At 40.0% G+C, this 25,315-nt stretch overlaps 7 protein-coding genes and 2 long non-coding RNA genes across 15 annotated transcripts; 5 read left to right on the top strand and 4 right to left on the bottom strand.

Annotated features, from left to right (window-relative positions):
- The first annotated feature begins 2,581 nt into the window (after positions 1 to 2,581).
- LOC130693552 (60S ribosome subunit biogenesis protein NIP7 homolog) lies at positions 2,582 to 17,231 on the top strand. 3 transcript variants are annotated; one of them, XM_059494729.1, is made up of 5 exons: positions 2,582 to 2,586; positions 14,023 to 14,086; positions 14,297 to 14,522; positions 14,582 to 14,722; positions 14,786 to 14,957. In XM_059494729.1, the coding sequence occupies exons 2-5, from the start codon at positions 14,031 to 14,033 to the stop codon at positions 14,906 to 14,908; spliced, it is 546 nt and encodes a 181-aa protein (XP_059350712.1). In that variant the 5' UTR covers positions 2,582 to 2,586; positions 14,023 to 14,030; the 3' UTR covers positions 14,909 to 14,957. The 3 variants fall into 3 exon arrangements, with proteins under 3 accessions (XP_059350712.1, XP_059350711.1, XP_057372702.1); XM_059494728.1 differs by lacking the exon at positions 2,582 to 2,586 and adding an exon at positions 17,055 to 17,231 and having other exon boundaries at positions 13,937 to 14,086; positions 14,786 to 14,925; XM_057516719.2 differs by lacking the exon at positions 2,582 to 2,586 and having other exon boundaries at positions 13,937 to 14,086.
- Positions 2,933 to 6,762, top strand: LOC130693520 (protein gooseberry-like). The gene is made up of 5 exons (XM_057516681.2): positions 2,933 to 3,147; positions 3,752 to 4,058; positions 4,173 to 4,288; positions 4,981 to 5,663; positions 5,739 to 6,762. Exons 1-5 carry the CDS (start codon positions 3,084 to 3,086, stop codon positions 5,985 to 5,987), a joined length of 1,419 nt encoding a protein of 472 aa, XP_057372664.1. The 5' UTR covers positions 2,933 to 3,083; the 3' UTR covers positions 5,988 to 6,762.
- LOC130693550 (uncharacterized) lies at positions 6,982 to 7,963 on the top strand. 2 transcript variants are annotated; one of them, XM_057516718.2, is made up of 5 exons: positions 6,982 to 7,194; positions 7,274 to 7,363; positions 7,431 to 7,573; positions 7,644 to 7,749; positions 7,837 to 7,963. In XM_057516718.2, exons 1-5 carry the CDS (start codon positions 7,139 to 7,141, stop codon positions 7,943 to 7,945), a joined length of 504 nt encoding a protein of 167 aa, XP_057372701.1. In that variant the 5' UTR covers positions 6,982 to 7,138; the 3' UTR covers positions 7,946 to 7,963. The 2 variants fall into 2 exon arrangements, with proteins under 2 accessions (XP_057372701.1, XP_057372700.1); XM_057516717.2 differs by having other exon boundaries at positions 7,641 to 7,749.
- On the top strand, positions 9,640 to 13,678 carry LOC130693509 (arf-GAP with coiled-coil, ANK repeat and PH domain-containing protein 2-like). Of its 4 annotated transcripts, none has more exons than XM_059494726.1 (18): positions 9,640 to 9,763; positions 9,874 to 10,097; positions 10,165 to 10,293; positions 10,364 to 10,421; positions 10,485 to 10,543; positions 10,610 to 10,783; positions 10,849 to 11,027; positions 11,112 to 11,251; positions 11,322 to 11,417; positions 11,488 to 11,710; positions 11,773 to 11,878; positions 11,955 to 12,161; positions 12,221 to 12,345; positions 12,414 to 12,718; positions 12,784 to 12,927; positions 12,997 to 13,096; positions 13,159 to 13,279; positions 13,347 to 13,678. In XM_059494726.1, the coding sequence occupies exons 3-18, from the start codon at positions 10,241 to 10,243 to the stop codon at positions 13,444 to 13,446; spliced, it is 2,190 nt and encodes a 729-aa protein (XP_059350709.1). In that variant the 5' UTR covers positions 9,640 to 9,763; positions 9,874 to 10,097; positions 10,165 to 10,240; the 3' UTR covers positions 13,447 to 13,678. The 4 variants fall into 4 exon arrangements, with proteins under 4 accessions (XP_059350709.1, XP_059350708.1, XP_059350707.1 ...); XM_059494725.1 differs by having other exon boundaries at positions 9,647 to 9,791; XM_059494727.1 differs by having other exon boundaries at positions 9,657 to 9,775.
- LOC130693549 (uncharacterized) lies at positions 14,951 to 16,043 on the bottom strand. The gene is made up of 5 exons (XM_057516716.2): positions 15,936 to 16,043; positions 15,679 to 15,829; positions 15,462 to 15,614; positions 15,251 to 15,382; positions 14,951 to 15,191 (listed from the first exon to the last, which is right to left on the bottom strand). Exons 2-5 carry the CDS (start codon positions 15,827 to 15,829, stop codon positions 15,097 to 15,099), a joined length of 531 nt encoding a protein of 176 aa, XP_057372699.1. The 5' UTR covers positions 15,936 to 16,043; the 3' UTR covers positions 14,951 to 15,096.
- LOC130693543 (3-oxoacyl-[acyl-carrier-protein] reductase FabG-like) lies at positions 16,303 to 17,394 on the bottom strand. Its single transcript, XM_057516709.2, has 4 exons — positions 17,278 to 17,394; positions 17,069 to 17,214; positions 16,737 to 17,009; positions 16,303 to 16,671 (listed from the first exon to the last, which is right to left on the bottom strand). Exons 1-4 carry the CDS (start codon positions 17,306 to 17,308, stop codon positions 16,342 to 16,344), a joined length of 780 nt encoding a protein of 259 aa, XP_057372692.1. The 5' UTR covers positions 17,309 to 17,394; the 3' UTR covers positions 16,303 to 16,341.
- Positions 17,395 to 17,633: 239 nt separating this feature from the next.
- Positions 17,634 to 18,863, bottom strand: LOC130693542 (3-oxoacyl-[acyl-carrier-protein] reductase FabG-like). Its single transcript, XM_057516708.2, has 4 exons — positions 18,704 to 18,863; positions 18,479 to 18,624; positions 18,148 to 18,420; positions 17,634 to 18,087 (listed from the first exon to the last, which is right to left on the bottom strand). The coding sequence occupies exons 1-4, from the start codon at positions 18,732 to 18,734 to the stop codon at positions 17,758 to 17,760; spliced, it is 780 nt and encodes a 259-aa protein (XP_057372691.1). The 5' UTR covers positions 18,735 to 18,863; the 3' UTR covers positions 17,634 to 17,757.
- Positions 18,864 to 19,195: 332 nt separating this feature from the next.
- On the top strand, positions 19,196 to 21,043 carry LOC130693573 (uncharacterized). Its single transcript, XR_009001726.1, has 5 exons — positions 19,196 to 19,334; positions 19,388 to 19,653; positions 19,724 to 19,907; positions 19,970 to 20,315; positions 20,387 to 21,043. It is a non-coding gene; the product is annotated as an uncharacterized LOC130693573 (long non-coding RNA).
- Positions 21,044 to 22,035: 992 nt separating this feature from the next.
- On the bottom strand, positions 22,036 to 23,996 carry LOC130693572 (uncharacterized). Its single transcript, XR_009001725.2, has 5 exons — positions 23,858 to 23,996; positions 23,539 to 23,804; positions 23,285 to 23,468; positions 22,876 to 23,221; positions 22,036 to 22,804 (listed from the first exon to the last, which is right to left on the bottom strand). It is a non-coding gene; the product is annotated as an uncharacterized LOC130693572 (long non-coding RNA).
- Between the last annotated feature and the right edge of the window lie 1,319 nt (positions 23,997 to 25,315).

The following is a 25,315-nucleotide window of genomic DNA, read 5'->3' as shown; positions in this document are numbered from 1 at the left end:
ACTTTTTGTCCTGTGTGGTTGTAAAAGTTTAAAAATGTCTCATCAGATTTTCGGTTTTGATTGCAGCTAATCGCGTTCATTTGCCACCACTTGTGACACTCGATTGTGTGTGTGTGTGTGTGTGTGTGATCCACTTCAGACGGAATATCCAAAAACAAGAGGATGGGTAAGAAAAAGATTTCCTTCATATCTTTGTTTGTTTTTGTTTTTTTTTTGTTGTTTTTTTTTTTTTAATTTTGTTAAACTTTCAAGACTTTAAAGACACCCAAAGATCGAGCGTTGCTCAATTGAGTAAGTGTCCAACTGGGATCGACATGTCCCGTACGGTCTATATTACAAAACCCGAGTTGATTTATTTGCGGAGTTTGTTCACAACAAAAACAAAAAGCAAAACGTAAACAAGATATTGAATTGGAACCCCGAACATGTCGAAAGCGTCTTAAAGAAAACGGGGTGTCAGTTGTATTACAGTAGTACGAAAAACTGATGGAATTTCCGCACAACTCGCGTAATTCAAACGATTCTTGACTATATACATATATTGGCACATGTGTAGACTCAACATTTGATTTACTGTCAACTTTCCTACCTCCCCTAAAAATTCATTTTTCAAATGCTGACCCGTCGGGATCTCGTCCGAAATAAAGAAAGGCACGTTCAACACAAAAAAAAAAAGAAAAGCCAAAGTGGTTACCGCCATCCAACATGTTTTTTTGGCAGCACGAACTTTAACAGCGCACAGTTTCGTGTTACACAATAGCTGTGTGTGCGTTTAAATACGCGCAAAAGTCTTGACAAAACTATACAAACATATCCGCACATTTTTTTTTTTTTTTTTTTTTTTTGGCTTGACGTGGCCATTTGTCCTCGTTCCCTTTCAAAACTCGTTTTGATTTTGAAAACAGCGCAATTTAGCAGCGCCCCCGTATTTGTGAAGTGTTGATTCAAACCAATCAACCGTGCACAAACGTATTGATTGAGTCATATACCCACATTTTTTTTTGGTGGGGGGGGGGGGGGAGCCGTTCCAGAAGACATGGAAGAATGTTAACACGGCGAAACGCTATGCGACTTCGTGCTTGTTATAATATACGAATCGCATTCGACATCGTCTTCATGCCGATGCTTATGAAAAATGCTTCTTCACGGATATCCACCTGTTGATAGATGCAGTTGCCTCGCTCTATCGATAGGTAAATCAGTGGCTGATCTATTGGCTCCTTTTTTTGAATAGAATAAAAACCAGTCTGTGCATTTACGACGTCCAGACAACATAAGAAAGGCAACAAAAAACAGTTAGGTGCTTCAGACACATATCTAAGTTTTTATATATATTTCTGTGTTGTTGTTATTTTTCAACTGGAACAAAAAATAAAAAGAGAAACCATAGGCCTATAGCATCTCCTGTTGAGGCTCCATCTCTTATTTTTACGACACTGCCTGGAAAAAAAAAAAAAAAATACTGGCCGACAGACAGACGAAAAGAGGCCGGTACTAGCGGCTACTGGAGAACTCTATGGAAATTTTTATGAGGGGGGAGAAGTTTGAAAAAAAAAAAAAGAAAGAAAGCTGTCCGTCTTGATCGCGTCTCGTGTTGTAAAACAATCTGGCCACTGTTTTGCCGTTTGGCTCTTCGGCGTGTCTGATCAGACGAATCTTTTCCAGCTTCTATAGATGCACCACCGGTAGCACAGCGTAACATTGTAAAACTTTGAAAAAGAGTTATATCTATATGTATATGGCTTGCTCGTCTATGGATTCGGGGCCCGTATCGAATAGGTCCAAACAGAAGTTGTCCGTCTTTCAACATTCCTAGTGACACGTCTATAAAGGCCATAGCACATTCTTATAATATCCATCGAAGCCATTGCCTTTATTTTTTTGCGATCAGTTGACTCGACTACCGACTTGGGTCGTGGGAAAATGACAACCTGGAACACTTCTTTTTTCTTTTTTTTTGGAAGATCACGTGTTTTAATTTTTTTCGGGGAGGAGGCTTTAGCGTGTCTGGAACGGTTGACATGGTTAAAGGAGTTGTTGATTGAAAAGAAAGAAAAGGTTTTTCATTTGAGAGGATGCGTGACGGTCGTGGCTGACCCCGCCGGTCCAAATGTCCCAATCAGTCTCGTGTAATGGCTCAATAAGGCATCGAATGTATGCACACAGAATGGTTGAACCAAGCCACTAAAGTTGTACATAACACAATGTTTTAAAGTGGGACTCCGAGACGGACCTACAGGAGAAGCGTGAACAATATGTGAAAACAGTTCCGTCTGTTCCGGTTATCCAGCACTTAAAAATTGTTTCCCCTTTTTATTTCGTTTAATTTGAAAAAAAAAAAAAATTTAAAAAAAAAAATTGTCGTAGATGTTCGTTTTGAAAATATTCAAATTGAATTCTACAAAATTCGGAAAACGTTTCGATAAATCGATCCGATCGCCCAGTCCATAATTCAATACAATGTCACTGCCATTGACATTCTTAGAAAAAATTTCAAACTCGTTATGGAACTTTACGACTACCAATGGGACATAAAATATAGAAACCGATAAATGCGATTCGATATAGAAACTCATGTGAAATTTCCCGCATCGAAATAATGCGCAGCATCTATAACCGTGAATATGTCAGGATGACCTGATTATTAAAGGGGGTCTTCATCATTGACCGAAAGATGATTCAACACGGGAGGGGGCAGTCCGTCCACAAGAAGAAGGGACCTCTCTTTTTTTTTTGTTGTTGTTGTTGAAAAAGAAAAAGCGGAAAGGTGGGCGTTCCTTAAACTGGAGGAATCGAAACCGACCAATAGGAAAGCAGAGCTGTGCGTGCCCGTTTGGACTTTGTTTGGTAGGGAGGGGAGGGGGGATATATTTGAAGAGCTGGGCTTCTAAAAAAAAAAAAAACGAGTCTGAAATTCGGAAAGCTGTTCAGTTGTGCTCCGCTGCTCACAGCTTAAACTCATCGTATTACTTCCCCTCTGTTTGAGTGTAGTGTCCTTTTAGATCTCTGGCCCACTCATCAAGGGATTTTGTCTATTTTCATTAAAGAATTTTTAATCATCGGTACGGAAGAAGGTTTCAAACATGACGTTGACCGGTATCAACACTATGGCAAGACCTTGTTACACCACTGGCTATCCCTTTCAAGGTATTTCATTTTTAATTTTTAAACTATAAGAAAGAAACAAATTCATGGATGGAATGATTCTTCAGTTTCGAATGCGATTGTTTTTACGTATTGAAGAGAATGTCGAAAAGCGCAGTCGGGCGCGATTTCGTTGAATCAGACGGTTGCCATGACGTCAGCTCGTCTCATTTTTTATATTAATTTGAAAAAAAAACAAAAAAAATAGGCGTTGGCGGCTACTGTTAAGGTCCATGGTTCGTGACACTTTTCGTGCGCGCCTTATTGTCCTTTTTGTTTGTAACATCTGTTAAAGATCTCGTGCCGGACCGATCGTTCATAATAGCATCTTTTCTTCTGCGCTTATGGCACTCGATGCTCCTTCGTGCGCCATAGAGTGGAAATGCTTCTGTTATGTAGAATGTACTTTAAACAAGGAGACTGGACAGTCCTAGGCGCGTGGTATACTGTGAAACGAAGCAACAACGTTTCTTTTTTTGTTCGCCTTGGATGAATTTTTTCAAAAAAATCGGTTGTCAAACTTTCTTGGCATCGCGAATTGTCTTGCAAAACAAAAAAAAATGTTTGACAACAATGGACGATGAATTGACTGCATTTTTTTGAACAGGTCAGGGCCGTGTTAATCAGTTGGGCGGTGTCTTTATCAACGGCCGGCCGTTGCCCAACCACATCCGCTTGAAGATCGTCGAACTGGCGGCGGCCGGAGTCCGTCCGTGCGTCATCTCGCGACAATTGCGCGTCTCCCACGGCTGCGTCTCCAAGATCCTCAACCGCTACCAAGAGACGGGCAGCATCCGCGCCGGAGTCGTCGGTGGAGCCAGACCGAAGCACAGCCTTCAGCCAGACATCCAGCGCCGTATCCAGTCTTACCGTATGGAGAACCACGGCATCTTTTCATGGGAAATCAGAGACAGGTAGGTATAGTGTTAGATCATTTACACCTTTAAAACACGTTCTGCGTGCTACCTACTTTGTTTTTTAAGCTGATAATTAAAGTTCTTGTTTGATTTTATTTCATTCAATAACAGATTGATCAAGGAGGGACTTTGCGAGCGTTCTACAGCCCCTTCGGTTAGTGCCATATCTCGTTACCTGCGCGACACTTCCGAGGATAGCCACTCCAATCACAAATCAGAAGCCGCAGGTAAAAGTCTCTCGCTTATTGTTAGTCATAAAAAATAATAATATAAATGCTAATATTTGTACACGTATTAGCGTCTTGTTCGTTATCAAATTAAAGTAGTTTATTTAGTAGATGAATATGTTCCCTCTTTCAATTAAATCACCTGCGGGATGTGGACCCTGATTGTAACACTACAACAAATGAAAGAAAATCCGTTGGGGTCTGATTACGGGCTAAACTTTAAAAAAAACAAAAAACAGGGGGAGCGCTTTGTATTAAAAACTATACATCACCTATCCTTATCATTAACGAGATCCGTGCATGTCCCGTAAGCATACGCCTTATAGTTACCTAGACTTCCGCAAGTGATTATTATCGTAAGCCAACGGGCGGGCAAATAAGGAGCCCAAGTTCTCTTTCGAATTTAATTGCAATCATAAAAAAAAGAAAAGCACGGCGTGCGGCAAGTACAACCGCCGCAACAGTAGCACAGCACGCACCCTTATCTTTAAATAGGCTTAACACCTGTTGCGAGTGACCTTTAGCGTAACCCTGCTTCTCTTGTTATCTTTATACACCCCCCCCCTCAATTAATTAATACGTAACACGGCAGCAAATCTTATTTGAGCGGGGGAGTTCATAAATTCAATTAGCTATTGTAATACGACTCGACATTTCAGGCCTACAAACTAAATATTCAAATTTATTTAAAGGTGTTACGAATCTTGGATATGGAATGATGAGCCATCAAGGTGATGGATCTTCTTCATCGTCTCATTCCGGCGATGGAATGGATGACGGAGTCACATCCGACTGCGATTCGGAGCCGGGCATCCCGCTGAAGCGCAAACAGCGCCGCCACCGCACTACCTTCACCGCCCAGCAGATGGACGAATTGGAGAAAGCTTTCGACCGTACTCAATACCCCGATGTTTACACTAGAGAAGAATTGGCTCAACGCACTAAACTCACCGAAGCCAGAATTCAAGTTTGGTTCAGCAACCGTCGCGCCCGATTGCGTAAACAAATGTCCACTTCTTCAGCCTCTTCCGGCAATGGATCTTCGTCACCTCCATACGGCACCACGTCGTCCGCTCCTACGAACGCACCGATGAATGTCAACGGTCCAGCAAGCGGAATGACTACGTCTACCAACGTTAACGCAACCACCATGGGTTTGCCTACCGCTGCTTCGTCTCCTTATCATTATCCGCACGATACTATCCATCATCACTCGATGACCAGCAACGCAATCGAAATGCCGTCCACCGTCCAGCACCAACAGCAACTCTATTCGGTTCCGCCCGCCTTTGGAGCTCCGGCTCCCGCTTCTTCGCCATCGTTGCCGTCCGTTTCCAGCAATCCTTACTCCACTTCTTTGACCTCCCATCATCAGGTAAGACATTTGATTTTTTATTTCAAATTATTAAAATTGAATCGAATCTAATCGTTTTAATTCTTTTCTTTTTAGATGGCCAACACGATGATGAGCTATCCGTACACCCCGCAAGAGAGTAGCACTTGGTTTCAGCAACAACATCAGCATCAGACAGCAGTAGTCCAGCAACAGGTGCAGCAACAAGCATCGATGATGATGCCATCCGTTACTGCGCCGGCCGTTCCAGCGTTCAGCAGCAACAATCGAAATTCGATGGCTCATCCGCACGCCATGTCTCATCTGAACCATTCAGCCTTTACCTCTATGTACGGGTGGTATTGATCCTCCTTAAAAAAAAAAAGGAATCCATCACGAAATGTTTGGAATCAACAGCATTCGTTTGTCAATTGTTTTTATGTAATCACATTTTTATGTAATCACATTTTTCGGATATAGTCTTGATTTGAGCACGAGAAAGGCACGGTCTTTGGCAGTCACTGTCGACTGATCGTGAACAATACGGCGCTACAGAAAAAACCTTTTCTTTTATTTGCATTTTATTTTTGAATGACGATTTTCGAGACAGGCATCTTGTTAGATGGCGTCACGTTCGATTGTTTTCTTTCAAATTCTTTCAAGTGAAAAAGCATTCAGTGTGCAGGAGAGACGATAAAGTTCGTGGAATTGCGCGAAAGTTCATAAACAAAAAGGAGATTTGCGTCTACGTTGAAAACAAAATTTTTATGTCGACCCTTCCCGTTTTTCGGGCACGCCCACCTGATTTTTTTTTTTTTCATCTTCTAAATGATTACCCTAACTTTTTGTTTTTTCTTTGTTGCATTCAAGTTACCACCACTGGCAGTATTTCAAAGTGTCTTATTTAATCTAACTCTTCAAACGCTCGTGATAAATCTCTCGTTTGCCTTGTGTTTCATTGACTTCTCGGTGTGTCCTGAAATTTGGGTGATGACCATTTTTTGATATTCTATTAAAAAGCCTTATTATCTGATCGAATACTCTCGAAATAGTTTAACATTATTTTTTTTAAGGCTTTCTGTATCGCCGCCTTAAATACTTCAGCATTTCTTTCTGGATTGATTCACGAATACAGACATCTTGAAGTTGCACAAGACCTTTCTATTTTTTCTCTTCACTCCAAGCGAAGGTATAAAATCGTGTAGGGAGGTTCATTTCTAAATCTGGAACATGACGTCCGAGCCTCCTATTATTTAATCAAATGTGACTTTCAACCGACGCAGTTAGTGACGTAGGCCGAAGTGAGGGGGCGAGCAGTGATCAAAGATTCATCACAGCCTCCTGATGGAATGGAATGGTCAACTCGCCATCGATATCAATACGTGGACGCATCAACAATGAATCACAAAGGTTTCAATCGATAAAATCTGGAAATGCTGGAGTCGCTATAGTGCAGCTAGATGTTCAATTGAAACACCAGTCGTTGACCAGGCTCGTAGCCAACAACAAACAAGATCATGTCGCAGATCTTCTTCTGTACGATTTACGATGGCAATGCCACTTTTGTTTACAAGTAACTTCATGTTCTTTGGACTTCCGTTGTACATCACACAGAGAAATATTCGTTTTAATTTTATTTGATCAATTAACAGGTGTAAAGCCGATTCGGAGTTGTGTTGCGGACGGGGATGCTGCCCGATGATTTCATCAAGCAATTCCATCTGGTCACAGTGGTACTTTTGGTATGCACACTTAATGGAGCTACACCTAAGACAGTTGAATTGGATTAACCAATTTAATCATGGGAAGGTTCGGGATCGCCATCTTCGCCATTTTAGTGATAGGCATCTTATTGACTCTGACGTCAAACAGCTGTCGTCCCCATCCAATCTACACAGAAAACATTGGCCATGAGGCCGCTCCTTCGCGCTACGGTATTCGTCACATTCTCGGTAGTATTTAATGTGCCTCAAGTTTAATTGTTATTCTCTAAGTGGTTTCATTTGTTTTTACGCTAAGGAGTGCAACAGTCCAGGGTAACTAACGTTGCGCCCACTGGTGTCGTGTGCGGACCAACGGGACTGATCCAGCCCGCTGCGGTCCAGTCTAAATTCAGTTTACAAAACAGGTTCGTTTCTCCTTTTTTAGGGTTTGATTGTTTCACAGCCTTTTTCGTTTTATCATCAACGAAATGTTGCACTTGTTCTTTTTACAGCGCTAATAATAGAGAAAGCGTTGGATTAGCTCCACTCAGGCCGCCTTACCCTCTTCAGTTGAACGCTAGGCGTTTTGATCACTCCCTAGTTACCGACGACCTCGTCTAAACAAATTAACTGTGAAACGTACTCAGTGTCAGTCTCAGTGTCAGTCTCAGTGTCAGTGAACTCAGTCTGCCTGTTTTGTACTACAAACGGCAGTCCAGCTTACAAGTATGGTTTTCTTTATGTACGTGCAAGTGACATTAAATCGAAGAAGAAACACGTTAAGTATTTGAACGAATATCTAATTTTGTATTTCAATGTCTGATGAAAACAGTTTGAAAAATTAGTTGGAATTGTTCGATGGATTGTTCGCATTTGGCTGGTCATCGGTCGATGAGTTAGGTGGCGGTTCAGCAGCATTCTCCGCTTGACCTCCTTCTTGGAGATGTATAAACATCGAAAAGAGAAACCGTTGAAATTGAGTTTCGTTCAAAAGAGGCAACCATTCGATGGGGAAACGTATTGTTACGATGTGTCGGTTTTGTGCTGGAACCAGAGGAGGATCTGGCGTGTAAACTTCACTGGTTTCATTCGTAGCTGTTCCTGTGATCATATGAACAAAGTTGGTAAATGGCTGCCTGCATGTTGGGCACTCCAGTTTTACACGACACCATTCCTTCAAACAGTCAAAACAGAAAACGTGACCACATCTGGGACGTGACCTGTCCACTTGAGGACCCAAGCAAATGGCACACTGACCGTTGTCGTAATTGAGCTGTTCGGGAGAGGAGCTACTGGGATTGGCAGGTTCATCGTCCGTCATAATCACGTCCTCATTGGTGCCGGTTTGATTATTGACCCTTGGTAGATCATCAACGGACATGCTGGATAATGGATTCGCTATATTATCGTCACCACTAGCTACATCATCAGTCCAGGATTGATCGTCAGAAGACACACTGGATGACGGAAAAGCAATGTTAGCCAACCGATCGATGGTTTGATGGCCAGCATCAGGCTCGTTGGTATTAGTCGGTTGATCGTCGGATTCGTTGGGTATCGGAATATTAGCTGAATGGTTGGGATTAGATTGATTGTTCGACATACTGAATTAGAATGAGTTTCCAATTAATATGGCAAACGGTATAGATTGTATAGGTTGCAGCTAGTGTACGCAAATATTTATAGTTTATGTGTCGGCAAATCCCAGATAGTAAGTATTTTCAATATTGCGGAGTTTGATTAGTGAAATACGCAGCAATATTTGGTTGAAATGAATACGTTCCAAGAAAACGCTTTAACTTCACTATTTGCAATAGCTTTTTTATTTCCGGATGCAATTGTATTTTATAGAAATAAACAAACAGCATTAGTGCGACCGCAGAGGGCCATTAGCAACAGCTGTACGGGCTAAGTGTGTCGTTCCCTCTCTGCGTCATCATGTGGTTTACGAGGCTATCGAACGAATTAGAACGAGACAAACGGGCATCACTTGCTATTATGTTATATACATTTTTTTTGTCTTTTCCTTGGGTGTAGCCAGCCAACATTATGTTCTGTTAATGCTGTTATTATATCCTTCCATTAAAATTATGACAAAACTGAAGCTTCATCGAATGCTTGGGTTGTTTCCTCGAGCGTGGTATTTTCACAAAATAAATACTGTCCCTGTTGAATTAGTGCTCTTTTGTAGTTTAATGTCCTACATTTTTTTACTTTCACAACACGTCATAACCATTTCCAGTGAGCGAGACGCAACTCGTTCGTACCCGTTTTCCAATTTGCAAGTCAATGTGTGTTGAAAAGTTGCCGTTTAGTACTACCTTAATGTTTTGACGTTTTTTCCCTTCCTTTCGTTTCTACCCAAATCCCTTTTTAAAAAAGATTTCCCAACCGACGTACGTAGGCTGGATACGAACGAGTTCATCCTTGTTCCCTCCAGTGAGTGGGCGTGTAAGCCTGTTTGTTTGTATGAACACTTTTTTTTTCAAAAATAAGCTTGCGGCAGCGGTTACTTTGCATGCCATTTCGACGACTGATTGCAACATAAGATTTCCCTGACACGATACATACGTCATTCCATTGTAGGACGGGGGGTCTTCGATGACTACAATTTTCAATCTTCCACAGTGATGGGACGTTATTGTGTTCTTCTTCCCAATCCTTAAGTATTGAGCTTAATGCTGCATAGGGCAGCCTAAATCTAATTCAAACATGTTGCCAACTTTTATCCCAGTGTGTTAAACAACCATTAACCATTTAAGCCAAATTACTGGTAAGTTGGCAGTAAGACAAAATAATAATAAGTCTTCCTTTCCATTATTGTGTTCTTTGCTCTGCAGATTGTTGCGTAAAATTAACACCACTGTCAATCAGCTTGAAACTATCATCACAGATCTGAACTGTCTGCCATTCACCATGAAGCCACTAATATCATACGAAGAATGCATGAGGGATTCCCCCAAATTTAGGTACTTCAAATTTAATGGTACAAATAATTTTGAAGAGAGTCTAGTGTGACTTTTACTTTCCTGCTATTAGGGATGTTCTGGAGGAAAACCATGCCAATCTCGACGATCTGGAAGGAAAACTAGAAAAGGTAAGGAAGCTATTATTGTATGTTTAAATGACTGTCAGTAATTTTTCTTTGTTGACAATGCAGGTCTTGAAAAACTGCAACTTGACAATTGAAGCAGGGAAAGCCTACTTGGGCTTTCAAAGGTAATGTAACAATCATGTAGATTGCTCTGAGTGTTCTTTAATTTTTGTGTATGTTTGATCCTATAGTAACCTTGTTCAAAGCATGTTGCAAGTGAGCATGCATTTCAAAGGAGACCCAGCAGTCTCTCAGGCTTTGAATAAAGTCGCCAATTCGTTACAAGAAACTATCAAATATCATTCAATCCTGATTGACCAAACCAGTAGATCAGTTTCTAGATCACTAAATAATTTCCTAAAGAGGTGAGATTTAAGAGGGCAACAAGCATAAAAAGGAAACTCTTTAAGCAATTTTTCTAAATACGTAGGGACCTGAAGCAAGTCAAGGACAGTCGGCAACACTTCGACAAAATTTCGGCTGATCTCGACACGGCTCTCGCTCGACATGCCCAAGCTCCCAAAAATTCCAATAAGAGTCAAGGAATAAACACTTCTGGCTCCGCGAACACTGTCCTAGCCACCAGCGCACTCTCTTCATCGCATCAGGGTTTGTGCTTCCCTTATCTATTGCCATGTTACTGATAAGATATATGCGTTGTGGGAAGTTGAGTAATATAATTTTTTTCGGCAGGTTTGATGACCAGTACTGGAGTGGACGAAACGGCCAATGTGTTGATTGCTACGCGCAGTTGCTTCCGTTACACGGCCTTGGATCATTTATTCATTGTTAGCCTCGTGCAGTCGCGGAAACGCCATGAAATTCTTGATCCCGTAGGACTTTACAGATTCTCATTGTGATTTGTTGTTTGAATGAAGGTTAACGTATTGATTGGACCCACAGTTACTATCCTACATGCACGCCCAGAGCACCTTCTTTCACCAAGGATCGGACCTCTTCCAAGATACTGATCCGTTCCTGAAAAACATTGGAGTAGAAGTGAGTCACAGTAATCAGTGGTGATGCTAACGTTAAAAGTTGGAATTACAACAATGACTTGTTGAAAAAGGTGTCGCGGTTTCGAGACGCTACAAATGCTTTGGAAAGAGAATTGGGAAATCGCCACAGCGTAGTCACCTCAAAAGATCTGGTGCCCATGCTAAAATCAGAGACCTTGAATGGAACTCGTATGGAAGGCTACCTTTTCAAACGAACTTCGAGTCCGCTTAAAACATGGAATAGACGATGGTTTGCCATTTGTTCCAGCCAGTTGATTTACCGCAAAAGAACAGGTGCGCAATACTTTTGTTTGATGATTTTCAATTCCTCTACTTATCGGCTGGGCACTTTTCAGGAGACCGAGAGGGCACTGTAATGGAACAAGATTTGAAACTTTGTTCCGTTCGACCGCTGAACGACATTGATCGCCGCAACTGCTTTGAGGTTATCTCGCCCACTAAGTAAATATTAATATGTTTTAATATTTAAACACTGCGTAGCTTGAGCGTGATTCTAAAATGTTGGTAAACTATTCAGGTCCCACGTACTGCAAGCAGACTCCGAAGAAACTTTTCAAGTATGGATCCAGGCCATTCAAGATGAGATAGGTGCAGCAATGCAGTTGATGTTAAGCAGCCGAAGTAGTTCTGGACATAGTTTAGCTAGCAACGAATCGCCGAGGAGTAACGCAAAAGATAGCCAAAACTCTAGCAACAGTACCACCGATAGCGCCAACACATCCAAGTGGGTATTGATAAGTCACACCATCTGTTCTAATAATCCAACTGTCCTCTTTAAATTAGGGAAAGCAACAAAGATAAGATATTATCGGACATTTTAGCCGTAGCAGGGAACAATCGCTGCTGTGATTGTTCCGCTGAGAACCCGGAATGGGCTAGTATAAATTTGGGAATCACATTGTGCATAGGTAAATTAATTTTTCTTTGGTACTGTTTCAAACCCATTTCTGCAATCCCGTTTCAAATGTTCCAACAGCGTGCTCGGGTATCCACCGTAGTCTTGGTGTGCACGTAAGCAAAGTAAGGTCTCTTACTTGGGACAAATGGGACGGTGAAGTGGCTCAGGTGATGGTTTCCCTGGGTAACGCAATCGTCAACTCGATCTACGAGTCTAAAGTAGATACTGCCAGTGATCTGAGTAAACCACAGCCAGATTCGACTCAGCAAATGAGAGATGCCTGGATACAGGCAAAATATGTCAAAAAGCTCTTTGTTGATCACAGATGGGCTGGTGATGAGAATCTTGTCAAGGAAGCTGTCATCATTCCTGAATCGGGTATAGTAAATGCAACTGGTTAACATCGCACGCAGAGTTATAGTAATTTGAATTTTGTTTCGCAGGCCAGGTCGATCCAAATTGGCTATTGAGTAAAGGAGCTGAAACGGGCCAAATAGTGTGGATCGCACGTGCTCTAGCTCTGTATGCGGATAGGAACACTACCAGTGGTAACGCTGAAGAACGGGCTCCAGTTCATTTAGCCGTTTTGAATGTAAGATCCTCACATTTTAAGAATCCTAATCTCATCCTAAATAACCACAATTTTCTTCCACCGTTTTAGGGATCGGTGACGGTATTGCAGTATCTTCTTTTAAATGGGGCCAAAATAAATACCAGGGATGGTGCTGGTAAAACTGCCTTGCTACTGGCAACAGAATTAGGTGAAGTGTGAATTCGGTTTGCTTTCTGCGAAGCATTCTAATGTCCTTTCATGAAATTGCAGGTCTTCCAGCACAGGTTGGACTACTGTTGAAAAATCGGGCGGACCAAAAAATTGCTGATAATGACGGGAATACCCCTTTAGATGTTGCGGTGAAGACTGCAAACGCGGATATTGTTAGTTTGTGAGTAGAAATTTATCGATGCAATCATATAATTCAATATGTTGAATAACAAATTGTTGCCTTCCAGTTTGCGCATTTCTCGTCTAACTGACGAAATGAGAGAAACTGAATTTGGTGAGGCTGGGGACGATACGTTCCAAGAAATGGTGCGCGATTTTTTACGATAAATTCTAAACACATTGGGGAACAACTCATAACTCTAGATCCTATTTTCTATTCCCCCATCTCCACATGTTTTTTTTTCTTCTGTCACGGATGCATCCTGTTAGTGTCCTCTAGTTTTCATCATCCTAAACTCTACTGTGATGAACAATTTGTCTCTTGGTTTATCATCTCCGTGCTTCTCATTTTTATTGCTTCCATAAAAAATCTTCAAAAATAATACACAAATTATACATTCCTGCCCTTACAGCCTTTCTTCCCTGACTTGTAGATTCAGAAAAGTCAATGATTAGGATCTATGACTCTGTTCATACTGACGTTACCAACAAAATTAACCATTTTATGCCAAAGTTTGACAGATGTATTTTAAAAATTAAAAGTTTAGAATTATAGTTTTCTTATTAACAAACTCTCCAAGATTTTTAAGCAATAAAGAATTAAAAATCTAAAGAATTATTAACACTTAAATGTTTCAACAATTTTCCATTCATCTAGCATACTGTTTAGCCCTCGCCTAAACATCCTCGCTTTATTCGTCGTCTGACTTGAGCAGTTGACGTGACGCACGTGGACTAAAACTAAATTCAACATGAGACCATTAACTGAAGAAGAAACCAAAATCTTTTTTGAAAAGCTTACGAAATAGTAAGTGCTATTTCCACTTTACTTGTAAACTTTGCATTCAGGACTGGATACATGTTTATTTACTTAGCATTGTTAACTACTGACTATACACTCACTAACTTAAACTAATTAAACAAGTATCTGAAAATTTAAAAAATCTGAGTTATACTTGTCTAGATCTTAAACTTACCATGCATCTCAACATTTTGTTTTTTGCCTTTAACTTTTTAGTATCGGCGAAAATGTAAGGTTGTTAATCGACAGACCTGATGGAGCTTACTGCTTTCGCCTCCACCGCGACAGAGTATTTTACATCTCTGAAAAACTTCTAAAGCATGCTGTCTCCATTGACCGTGACAACCTTATCAGCATTGGAACATGCTTTGGCAAGTTTACCAAGACAAGGAAATTCCGCCTTCACATCACAGCATTGGATTACTTGGCCCCTTATGCTCAGGTAAGCCGTCATTCTTATTTTAAAAGATGTTATGTAAACATAATAAAATTTGCGTGCAGTATAAAATTTGGCTCAAACCAACAGCTGAGCAACAGTTTGTCTATGGAAATCACATAATGAAATCTGGTCTTGGTAGAATTTCTGAAAGTACTGCCAAATATCAAGGAGTTGTAGTTTACAATATGGCTGATGTTCCCCTGGTAGGTGGTACATTTACAAGTTCACTAGTTCAAGTATTGAAAATCGTCGACGCTATTTTAAAGGGTTTTGGTGTTGCTGCCAAAGCAACCTCAGAGTGCAGACATGCTGAGCCAATGGCGATTGTCTGCTTCCATCAAGCAGACGTAGGCGAATACATTCGAGCCGAAGACACTCTTGTGGGTTAAACTCTGTACACTAACAGGTGACTACCAATAAATTGTTCTTTTATACGTGTATTATCGGATGAAAGCGGTAAAACATCTTTTAGTCCAAGTTTGCTATACGATGAAGTGATTTGCGCCAAAATTTAAAGATAGACCAAATTGCGGAAAGATGCAAAAAATGTACCGACTCATGTTCTGCCCATGCTAAATTATACAGGCTGAGTTGTATAAGGTTTAGGTAATGGCGCCGCCGGACGTAGCTTGGACATTTGCATTTCTAACCATTGTTGGGTAACGTTGTAGTCTAGCAAAGACGCAAAAAGTTTTACATTCAAGCTTTAATTAACAGATTTTAATGCTCACCGCTTGAGTCTAGTGGGCTATCCTCTCCCGGTGAACCTACTCCTCCTTGGGCCAAAGAAGTGAAAATGTCGGATTGATTACCGCAGAAGCTTTCCGTGTCCGAGTGGAAGTCGGCTCGTACTCGATCAAGTGCTATTTGGGCGTAGGTTTTTTGTAAAGCTTAGCCGTTATCAAACGAATTTAAAGTGAGCAGATGAGCATTGCGTAATACCCCGCCTGAGGTCCATCACATCCAATTCGGAATTTCGAATACGCTTAAGTTCTTGCTTGAAGCGCTTGGAAAGCTGCTTACGTCGGAAGTCGGCCTCAATTTCTTGTTTAGTTCGTGGAATACGTATGCGTACGCAGCAGCACAGAATTATTACTGTAACAGTACAAGCAAATGAGTCATAAATCGCCAAATTTTCTCCGGATCCGTTGTCAAATACCGACGGCTAAAAGAACTGCTCCACTGAGGAAGAGAACCTGCCAGATCCGGAATCCGCCAGCAATGGTTGTTTCAACCCATGGAATCTCCTCAGTCACATTGGCGGGCATCATAGTCGACGTAACAATTTTTTCCATATCAATTACGCCCATCTAAGGAAAGAAAGTCAAACGAGTTCCATGAAGTCATTTTATACTTACGTGTTTAAGATGAACAGATTGTTTTTTTATCCTTCAAATTTAGGTTACGTGCTCATACCTTGGTAAAAGCGCTTAACTAACAAGTAAGAGCTCTATTGTAAGAAAGGTCAACGCCGACTGTAACTGGATTGGCGGACGCAGGATTGCAGATGCTAACGCCTAGCGGTATGGAGTACTCCACCCTAAAAATATTGACTGGTTCGTTAAATGTTGAAATGGGGCGTGGCGCCATTCTTACCATCAGTGCAAATAAAGGTAACATTTTTCTGATGTAAAAAATAATTCAGCTTTCCCTACAGGCCTTAAAATTGATGGTAATATCCAGCCTTTAAAGAGCTAGCCCACCTTCGGACAGCTTAACCAAGTGTTTTTAGATACTTGTCATTCACAGATCTTAAACAGACAGCTTAGTACTTTTAAAAAGCTTGTGTTTAGGCATTCATTGTATTTGATAATTGGTTTGCTTAGCGGGGACAAGATACACTCCGGCCACCATCCACGGGTAACGTCACTCCTGTAATAAAAGAGGCGTCGTCCGAGGCAAGAAACGCAATCGCTTTGGCAACTTCTTCCGCCGTACCAGGCCGCCCGAGTGGATGTGTCGTTTTCGAATGTTCCATGAATTTGGCGTAAAAATCGTCAGTCATCCCTGCACGTTTCTGACATTCTGTGATGATCACACCCGGGTTGACAGCGTTCACGCGGACTCCTTTAGGAGCTAATTCTAGTGCAGAGCATCGAGTTAGTTGGTCTACGCCTGCTTTGCTAACATTGTAGCACAGCGATCCGGGGAACTGTGACCAAAGAAAATCAATAATTAGGTCCATTATGCAATTCTTTAGGTAGCAAAAAAGACTACCGCTCGCAGCCCGCAAATGCTGGAAACACTAACTATGTTTCCCTTCGATTCGACAAGATGAGGGATACACAACTTCATCAAGACAACGACTGAACGACAGTTAATATCCATGACACGGTCATACTCCTCCAAAGAATGCGTTTCAAGAGACCCAATGACTAGGATTCCAGCATTTGGAATAAGAACATCAAGTCTTTTGAAACGCTCTATTGTTTTGCTCACCGCATCCTCACAATCCTTTTCCGCTGTCAGATCTCCAACCAAAGCCAATACCTTCGATGAAACAAATGTTTAATTAAAAATATAACCGTTTTTTAGGTCAGAATCATTACATCATGTGACAAGAGTTGGGGATTGGCCTCCAAACATTGCGCGGCAGTCTTTGCTAAAGCAGTTTCATCTCTTCCGCAAATGGCTAATCTGTAGCCTATGCTAGCGAAATGCACCGCAGTTGCTGCACCAATTCCGGAGCTTGCACCTAAAACAGAGAAAAATGGGGTGTTATTAATGAAGTTAAAAGCAGTTGTGTTAAGTTAGATACCAGTAATAAGAGCGACTTTCACGTTAGACATTTGTTACCCGTATGCGATGCCTGAACAAAATTTAAAGTATATAAGTCAATGCATACATCCTTGTTTTTATACCGTCCAGTTACGTGAACGGTTATCGATGTCGGTTCGATAACATTCTTGCGCCACCAGATAACAAAAAATCTGTGTATGTTTGAGGTTGCAACATGTTCCAATATTTAGGGCCAAGGATCGTTCACCTATTATTTTTTAGGTAGGACAACATTGGCGAGTAGCGCTGCAATATGCATACCAAATATGTTCACTTTATTGTTACGTTGCTCTAGAGGGCTCTAGAGGACACCAAACTAAATTGCAAACTTACACCTGTAGCCAATCAACGTGTAATCAAAAGTATATGATGTAAGCTTACAAAGTCATCATTTCTGTTACTGGCATGTAACTGCTTCCAAATCTACCCGATTACAGTATCTAAAATCAAATTCTTTGATTCATCGGGGACACATTATGCCACGGCCGCCATCCACGGGGAGTGTGACCCCTGTAATGAACGATGCGTCATCCGAAGCCAGGAATGCAATAGCTTTAGCAACCTCATCAGCAGTGCCAGGACGTCCAAGGGCATGCGTAGTTTTCGAATGTTCTAAAAATTTGGCGTAAGCTTCTTCTGTCATTCCGGCGCGCTTATGGCAATGGGTAATGATGACACCAGGATTTACAGCATTGACGCGCACTCCTTTTGGTGCTAATTCCAATGCAGAACAACGAGTCAGCTGGTCAACAGCGGCTTTACTGATACAATAGGACAACACACCTGGAAACTAGAAGGGAAATATTGAACAACAAATGAATCACTAATAAACTGCACCAGTGGAACATACAGCTCTTAGTCCTGTCACACTAGAAACATTCACAATGTTCCCTTTTGTTTCAATGAGGTGTGGAGTGCAAAGTTTCATAAGTAAGATAATTGACCTGCAATTGATGTTCATTAGATTGTCATATTCATCCAATGATATAGTTTCCAGTGGGCCAGTAGTCAATATTCCTGCACAAGGAATGAGAACATCTAATCTATTGAATTTCTCAACAGCTTTTTTCACTGCATCTTCACAATCCTTTTCAACAGACATGTCCCCAGCCAATTGTAGTACCTATGAACAAAATGTAATTAGAGATATATAAATGGAAAGTACACAAAATGAAGTTTACACTGTCCGCAGACAGTTTGTCATTTGCTTCCAGGCAATGGGTTGTTGTTTCAGCGAGAGCAGCTGCATTTCTCCCACAAATGGCTAATTTGTATCCTAGTTTTGCGAAATGTATAGCGGTTGCAGCGCCAATACCAGAACTTGCACCTTGAATTTATGAAAATGTAAGTGAAGATTTATTATGTTCAGAGACATGTACATCTGTTGTTGAAAAAGTGTCAATTACCCGTGATCAAGGCAACTTTTTGGTCAGCCATTATGACTGAAATCTAGAGATTTACCAAATATAAAAGGGAAAAATTCTAACGCCTCATACAATCGGCTCCCATTCGCTTTACAAGTTTCTGATAATGACTTTGTAAAGAACACTGATATGTTATGATACAACGCAGGTATGGCAATGTAGCAATCCGTTTTACAAAAAAAAAAATAAATATTATTTTTTTTTCTGTTTTACTGCTATCGACCTCTACCGGTCACTTTTCTAGTTAATTCTCTACATACACTCACCGCATATTTCAGCTGCATAGCGCTAGCGCTGTAACGTACTGGCGCTTGGGCTTATTTATTCGGGCTTAAAATTTTTTTCGGCAAAAATATATGGCAATCCGTTTTATATGGCAATCCGTTTTTAAAAAAAAAAAAAAAAAAAAAATGGCGGAAAAAAAAAAAAAAATCGCACTTTTTTCTCTTTTTTCTACCCGTAGCCATCTATCAGTCGGTTTCGTTATTACAGGCATGTAAGCAATTTCAGTTAATTGTATCCCATTAGCAGTTAATTGAGTAGCGTGGCTGGAGAACAACGCGTGGCTGGAGGAACAATTGAAAAATGGATAAGATAATAAAACAAAAAAATGGTAAGTATAAACATTATTATATTGGTTTTCAATTATTAATTATTGTTTATTAGATCAAATTATGAAGCTGCAGGCCCAGTTATTGGAACAACACAAAATATTAGATAATAAAGCTAAGGATCGTAGGCCTAACACGTAATGATTCTATTTATTTGCTTTTATTCATTCGTGTTTTGTAGCTCAAATTTTGAGTCTTCAAGCTCAGCTAGGGGAAAAGAACAAATTGGAACGGAACAGTTTCCAAACAGTGAAGGAGGTTTTTCAAAACTCATCTCTAACTGAACGTGAGGATGAGTTGGCATTAGGCGAACACAGCCAGGTACCTAAACTTTTCAAATAAGAATTCAAAATAAGTATAGAATTTTAAAAAACAATTATTTATTGCTTAGTTATTCAGTCCACCACCTGACAGTGTGTTAAATTTAAATTCTGTTAGTGCTGCACTAAAAGAATCGTTAGTAATAAGCTCATGCAGTGAAGGAACTGAACAATTGTGGGAACGTATTTGGGCCGAAAATGGGTGTGGTACAGAAACCCAGAAATGGCACAAGTTCAACATGAAACATGGATTAGGTACTTTTCGGTTTTTTGTCTATCGAAAAAGTATTTTTAATGCTATTATTTTGCATTCACAGATTTTAACGGGGGATCAAATCAAGTCTGGAAGTGTTACAGGATGGAAGAGTGAGCCTACAGATGAAAAAACACTGAGAGTGCATTACCGTAAGGTGTGAGGTAAATTAATAGAGTAATGCAAATTGCCTAATGAGAAGTACCATCTTGTGTTAATGAATCCAGTACAACAGCAATCCTTTATAGTTCTGTCACAGCTAGAAGCCTCAAATAATTCTGCTTCTCTGTCTAAAGAACAACTTGTCCTTTACGTTCAGAGTGTTGGGGAAACTGGGTACTTAAATGGCCCTAAAGATGTTTTAATTTTGCTGCTATTGCAGAGATGAACATCATACATGGACTCTTTAGGTATGAAAGGATTTTTCTTCAAATAATTTTGAATTTATGACGAAGAATTTCTCCTCCTTTTTGCCAACCAGGTCTTATCTACCAAAAAAAATTTTATCCAATAGGAAAGGATTTTCATGTACTGGGAACACAACTATCAACAATGCAACATTCTACAGGTGCTAGTTTATCATTCAAGAGCCTTATACAATGAAGTTAATCTGCAATTTGTATGTCCTTTCCCAAGCTTCCACCAGAAGTTGAATCTATGAGTCATGTAAGTTCCATGATCAACAATTGATGTGTTTAACGGTGTTGTTTTTCTTTTCTCAATATAGGTTAATAGTAACATTGGATCTGAAAAGATTCTTGGTTGGGGCAAGACACTGAATAAATTGTATTGATTGGATGGATGACATGACATTGCTATACTTAATTCGGATTCCCCAGACGGTATTTGATATTTAAAAAATTGAAGTGCATATCTGGGCTCCCTTCTTTTCTGAAGCCCCGTTTCCCCTTGACTCATAATAAGCCCGTAGGGGGTCATGCCCCTACTGTACGGTATATATAAAAACAACATATACCGAGGTTTGGAGGGCTCTGGCCGGAAAGGGGACGTGGGGTGCCGCTTAGTCCGATGATGTGTTCACGGAGGGTGACGTGGCTGCCCACAAATCCGAACTAAAGGTTAATCGCTCCTGTAAAAATGTTCCAAATCTTCAGCTCTTCTTCCGGCTTCTCTTAGCCAATCACCGGGTAATCTCCCGGTGGGTCAACAAGGCAGTGTCTCCCCCTGCCTGGGTTGACGGCAACTTTTGAAAGGGCTATTGTGCCTTTTTAAAGTTGCAAAAATATTTGTAATGTCCAGAGAATTATCAATAAAAATTTTTTTATAAAATATTTTTTGCAAAATTTGTTTCTTTCATTGTCTGTGTTAGCTGTGTTCACACATTACATTTATCAACTTTTTTTTTTTATTTAGCTTGCTCAATTCATTTTTATGGTTTTTGCCACCGTTGTATCGCTTATCTGTTAGTATTCAATTAGTATTTATTACACTTCTTGAATTCTTGAACTTAGACAAGGAACAACGTGTAATACCTGGATATTTTCTGAAGTAATTTTATACTTGTATATAGTTTTACTGGTATGGGAATCGATCCCCACACATTCAGCGTGCAACGCCGATGCTCTAACATTGAGCCACGAGATATATCTATCATATTATATCTATTATGGCATATCATATGTTATAGTCTAGGATGTTTGTAGTCTTTCACAAGTATATATTTATCTTTTTATAGCTTTCATAAGGTTCATAGCTCTGTGGTAGAGCATTCAGCTGCGGTAACTGTTACCCTGGGTTCAAACCTTAATAGATGTATAAAGATCTACGTTCCAATTTTATTCAAAGTGTAAATGCAAGTCCGCAAGCTAGAAACTAGCTAGAAAAAAGCTAACCTTACATCATATGATTCATGGCTCATTGGTATAGCATCGGCGCGGTATGTCGAACATCCAGGGTTCGATCCCTGGATAATAATTGAATGCTTACAGATAAACGATAAACCAATGGAAACAATGCTTACCATCAAAGGTGGCATAAACAATTAGGTAAATTGCGCAAGCTAAATAAAAAAAAAGTTGATAAATGTAATATGTGAACACAGACAATGAAAGAAAAAAATTTTGCAAAAACATTTTATAAAAAAAATTTATTGACAATTCTCTGCACATCAATTATTTTTGCAACTTTAAAAAGGCACAATAGCCCTTTCAAAAGTTGCCGTCAACCCAGGCAGGGGGAGACACTGCCTTGTTGACCCACCGGGGAGATTACCCGGTGATTGGCTAAGAGAAGCCGGAAGAAGAGCTGAAGATTTGGAACATTTTTACAGGAGCGATTAACCTTTAGTTCGGATTTGTGGGCAGCCACGTCACCCTCCGTGAACACATCATCGGACTAAGCGGCACCCCACGTCCCCTTTCCGGCCAGAGCCCTCCAAACCTCGGTATATGTTGTTTTTATATATACCGTACAGTAGGGGCATGACCCCCTACGGGCTTATTATGAGTCAAGGGGAAACGGGGCTTCAGAAAAGAAGGGAGCCCAGATATGCACTTCAATTTTTTAAATATCAAATACCGTCTGGGGAATCCGAATTAAGTATAGCAATGTCATGTCATCCATCCAATCAATACAATTTATTCAGTGTCTTGCCCCAACCAAGAATCTTTTCAGATCCAATGTTACTATTAACCTATATTGAGAAAAGAAAAACAACACCGTTAAACACATCAATTGTTGATCATGGAACTTACATGACTCATAGATTCAACTTCTGGTGGAAGCTTGGGAAAGGACATACAAATTGCAGATTAACTTCATTGTATAAGGCTCTTGAATGATAAACTAGCACCTGTAGAATGTTGCATTGTTGATAGTTGTGTTCCCAGTACATGAAAATCCTTTCCTATTGGATAAAATTTTTTTTGGTAGATAAGACCTGGTTGGCAAAAAGGAGGAGAAATTCTTCGTCATAAATTCAAAATTATTTGAAGAAAAATCCTTTCATACCTAAAGAGTCCATGTATGATGTTCATCTCTGCAATAGCAGCAAAATTAAAACATCTTTAGGGCCATTTAAGTACCCAGTTTCCCCAACACTCTGAACGTAAAGGACAAGTTGTTCTTTAGACAGAGAAGCAGAATTATTTGAGGCTTCTAGCTGTGACAGAACTATAAAGGATTGCTGTTGTACTGGATTCATTAACACAAGATGGTACTTCTCATTAGGCAATTTGCATTACTCTATTAATTTACCTCACACCTTACGGTAATGCACTCTCAGTGTTTTTTCATCTGTAGGCTCACTCTTCCATCCTGTAACACTTCCAGACTTGATTTGATCCCCCGTTAAAATCTGTGAATGCAAAATAATAGCATTAAAAATACTTTTTCGATAGACAAAAAAACCGAAAAGTACCTAATCCATGTTTCATGTTGAACTTGTGCCATTTCTGGGTTTCTGTACCACACCCATTTTCGGCCCAAATACGTTCCCACAATTGTTCAGTTCCTTCACTGCATGAGCTTATTACTAACGATTCTTTTAGTGCAGCACTAACAGAATTTAAATTTAACACACTGTCAGGTGGTGGACTGAATAACTAAGCAATAAATAATTGTTTTTTAAAATTCTATACTTATTTTGAATTCTTATTTGAAAAGTTTAGGTACCTGGCTGTGTTCGCCTAATGCCAACTCATCCTCACGTTCAGTTAGAGATGAGTTTTGAAAAACCTCCTTCACTGTTTGGAAACTGTTCCGTTCCAATTTGTTCTTTTCCCCTAGCTGAGCTTGAAGACTCAAAATTTGAGCTACAAAACACGAATGAATAAAAGCAAATAAATAGAATCATTACGTGTTAGGCCTACGATCCTTAGCTTTATTATCTAATATTTTGTGTTGTTCCAATAACTGGGCCTGCAGCTTCATAATTTGATCTAATAAACAATAATTAATAATTGAAAACCAATATAATAATGTTTATACTTACCATTTTTTTGTTTTATTATCTTATCCATTTTTCAATTGTTCCTCCAGCCACGCGTTGTTCTCCAGCCACGCTACTCAATTAACTGCTAATGGGATACAATTAACTGAAATTGCTTACATGCCTGTAATAACGAAACCGACTGATAGATGGCTACGGGTAGAAAAAAGAGAAAAAAGTGCGATTTTTTTTTTTTCCGCCATTTTTTTTTTTTTTATTTAAAACGGATTGCCATACATTTTACCCCAAAAAAAACAAAAAAAACATGGGCCTTTTTTTCTGTTTTACTGCTATCGCCATCTAACAGTCACGTTTCTAGTTAATTCTCTACATACACTGACCGAAAAATATTTTAGGCCCGGCTAAATAAGCCCGACTAAATAAGCCCGACTTTCTGTTTTTTATGGTTAATTCAAAAAATAGAAGCCTGATATAAAAATATACCCCATTTTCGAGATCAGCGATCAATTTCGAATCGGAGTAATGTATTTTTAATGAAATCTAGGATTTGAAGAAAATTGGAAAAGTGAGAAGGCTATAGCCTTCTTACTTTCTCACAAGCATCAACTGAAGGAGTTCATTACACTAGAAAGTTATAGATTTAAATGCATTAAAAGGAAAACTACGTCAACGTGCCTCACTTTTGCTTTACAAGGAAAACAACACTTCTTGGACCTAAGATTTAAAGGAAGGGTAACATAAACCTGAAGGTCGATAGCTTTTGAAAAATTTCAGCATAAGCGGAAGAAATGCCAATTCCACCCTAACTGATCTCTCTATAAGCAGTGACCTCGAATATATCAATGTCATCAAGCCATTCAATTAAAAAAAAAAAAAAATTCCGCTTTTCCGATCAGTAGTTCATTCACTTGCACGGTGCACACTAGTGTAGATATATCTCTCCGGGTGTTTTGTGTAGTGTTTCACGCCTTCTCAATCACGCTCACACCACGAAAGCCTCATATAAGCACTGGGTTTTGCCTTCGCACGGGTGTATAGTCTAGTTAGCATAAGATAGATTAGAATAAATAGATTAGAAAAACGATGATTAAGGCACAATCATCGTTACACGGTTTACTTTTGCACTACACTGCGTCCATGCAATGCACTCCGTATTTTCCCACCTTTGCACCTTTTGCAATTTGCACACCAACTGGCTATCAGACCTCTCTGCACAATATGCAAAAACACTACTAACGTTAACAACAACACGACTTTCCTAACCTGTTCATCATTAACGATAAATTTTATTTCAGGACCTATCCCTCGGAAACTGTATGTCATTCGCGTACTTGATATGTGCTAGTGTTAAGCAGACAGGTGTTGTTATTTGAGTAATCAAAAGCAATTCTTTGTTCTCTTTTGTTTTTATTTCGTTCTCGATGAATGAGGAGGGCAATCTCTGGACGTCACCGTTGACCGCGGGACACCGAGGATCGGCGACACCAACAGCAGGTATCA

Source organism: Daphnia carinata, chromosome 3 (assembly GCF_022539665.2).
Source record: "Daphnia carinata strain CSIRO-1 chromosome 3, CSIRO_AGI_Dcar_HiC_V3, whole genome shotgun sequence".
Classification (NCBI taxonomy): domain Eukaryota; kingdom Metazoa; phylum Arthropoda; class Branchiopoda; order Diplostraca; family Daphniidae; genus Daphnia; species Daphnia carinata.
This window is presented reverse-complemented; position numbering and strand designations above follow the sequence as displayed.

Excerpts from the sequence above, each read along its gene's own strand:
- LOC130693520 (XM_057516681.2), top strand. The coding sequence starts at position 3,084 with ATGACGTTGACCGGTATCAACACTATGGCAAGACCTTGTTACACCACT. Across the intron at positions 4,289-4,980 it reads TCACAAATCAGAAGCCGCAG|GTGTTACGAATCTTGGATAT; the intron begins GTAAAAGTCTCT and ends ATTTATTTAAAG. Across the intron at positions 5,664-5,738 it reads CTTTGACCTCCCATCATCAG|ATGGCCAACACGATGATGAG; the intron begins GTAAGACATTTG and ends TTTTCTTTTTAG.
- LOC130693550 (XM_057516717.2), top strand. The coding sequence starts at position 7,139 with ATGTCGCAGATCTTCTTCTGTACGATTTACGATGGCAATGCCACTTTT. Across the intron at positions 7,574-7,640 it reads CGGTATTCGTCACATTCTCG|GAGTGCAACAGTCCAGGGTA; the intron begins GTAGTATTTAAT and ends TTTTACGCTAAG. Across the intron at positions 7,750-7,836 it reads AAATTCAGTTTACAAAACAG|CGCTAATAATAGAGAAAGCG; the intron begins GTTCGTTTCTCC and ends TTCTTTTTACAG.
- LOC130693509 (XM_059494726.1), top strand. The coding sequence starts at position 10,241 with ATGAAGCCACTAATATCATACGAAGAATGCATGAGGGATTCCCCCAAA. Across the intron at positions 10,294-10,363 it reads AGGGATTCCCCCAAATTTAG|GGATGTTCTGGAGGAAAACC; the intron begins GTACTTCAAATT and ends TCCTGCTATTAG. Across the intron at positions 11,418-11,487 it reads TGAAAAACATTGGAGTAGAA|GTGTCGCGGTTTCGAGACGC; the intron begins GTGAGTCACAGT and ends TTGTTGAAAAAG.
- LOC130693552 (XM_059494728.1), top strand. The coding sequence starts at position 14,031 with ATGAGACCATTAACTGAAGAAGAAACCAAAATCTTTTTTGAAAAGCTT. Across the intron at positions 14,087-14,296 it reads TTTGAAAAGCTTACGAAATA|TATCGGCGAAAATGTAAGGT; the intron begins GTAAGTGCTATT and ends TTAACTTTTTAG. Across the intron at positions 14,523-14,581 it reads ACTTGGCCCCTTATGCTCAG|TATAAAATTTGGCTCAAACC; the intron begins GTAAGCCGTCAT and ends ATTTGCGTGCAG.
- LOC130693549 (XM_057516716.2), bottom strand. The coding sequence starts at position 15,829 with ATGGGCGTAATTGATATGGAAAAAATTGTTACGTCGACTATGATGCCC. Across the intron at positions 15,615-15,678 it reads AGCAGTTCTTTTAGCCGTCG|TAATAATTCTGTGCTGCTGC; the intron begins GTATTTGACAAC and ends GTACTGTTACAG. Across the intron at positions 15,383-15,461 it reads TGTGATGGACCTCAGGCGGG|CACTTGATCGAGTACGAGCC; the intron begins GTATTACGCAAT and ends ACGCCCAAATAG.
- LOC130693543 (XM_057516709.2), bottom strand. The coding sequence starts at position 17,308 with ATGTCTAACGTGAAAGTCGCTCTTATTACTG. Across the intron at positions 17,215-17,277 it reads GAAAGTCGCTCTTATTACTG|GTGCAAGCTCCGGAATTGGT; the intron begins GTATCTAACTTA and ends TCTCTGTTTTAG. Across the intron at positions 16,672-16,736 it reads GCATTTGCGGGCTGCGAGCG|TTCCCCGGATCGCTGTGCTA; the intron begins GTAGTCTTTTTT and ends CTTTGGTCACAG.
- LOC130693542 (XM_057516708.2), bottom strand. The coding sequence starts at position 18,734 with ATGGCTGACCAAAAAGTTGCCTTGATCACGG. Across the intron at positions 18,625-18,703 it reads AAAAGTTGCCTTGATCACGG|GTGCAAGTTCTGGTATTGGC; the intron begins GTAATTGACACT and ends CATAAATTCAAG. Across the intron at positions 18,088-18,147 it reads GTGTGACAGGACTAAGAGCT|TTTCCAGGTGTGTTGTCCTA; the intron begins GTATGTTCCACT and ends TTTCCCTTCTAG.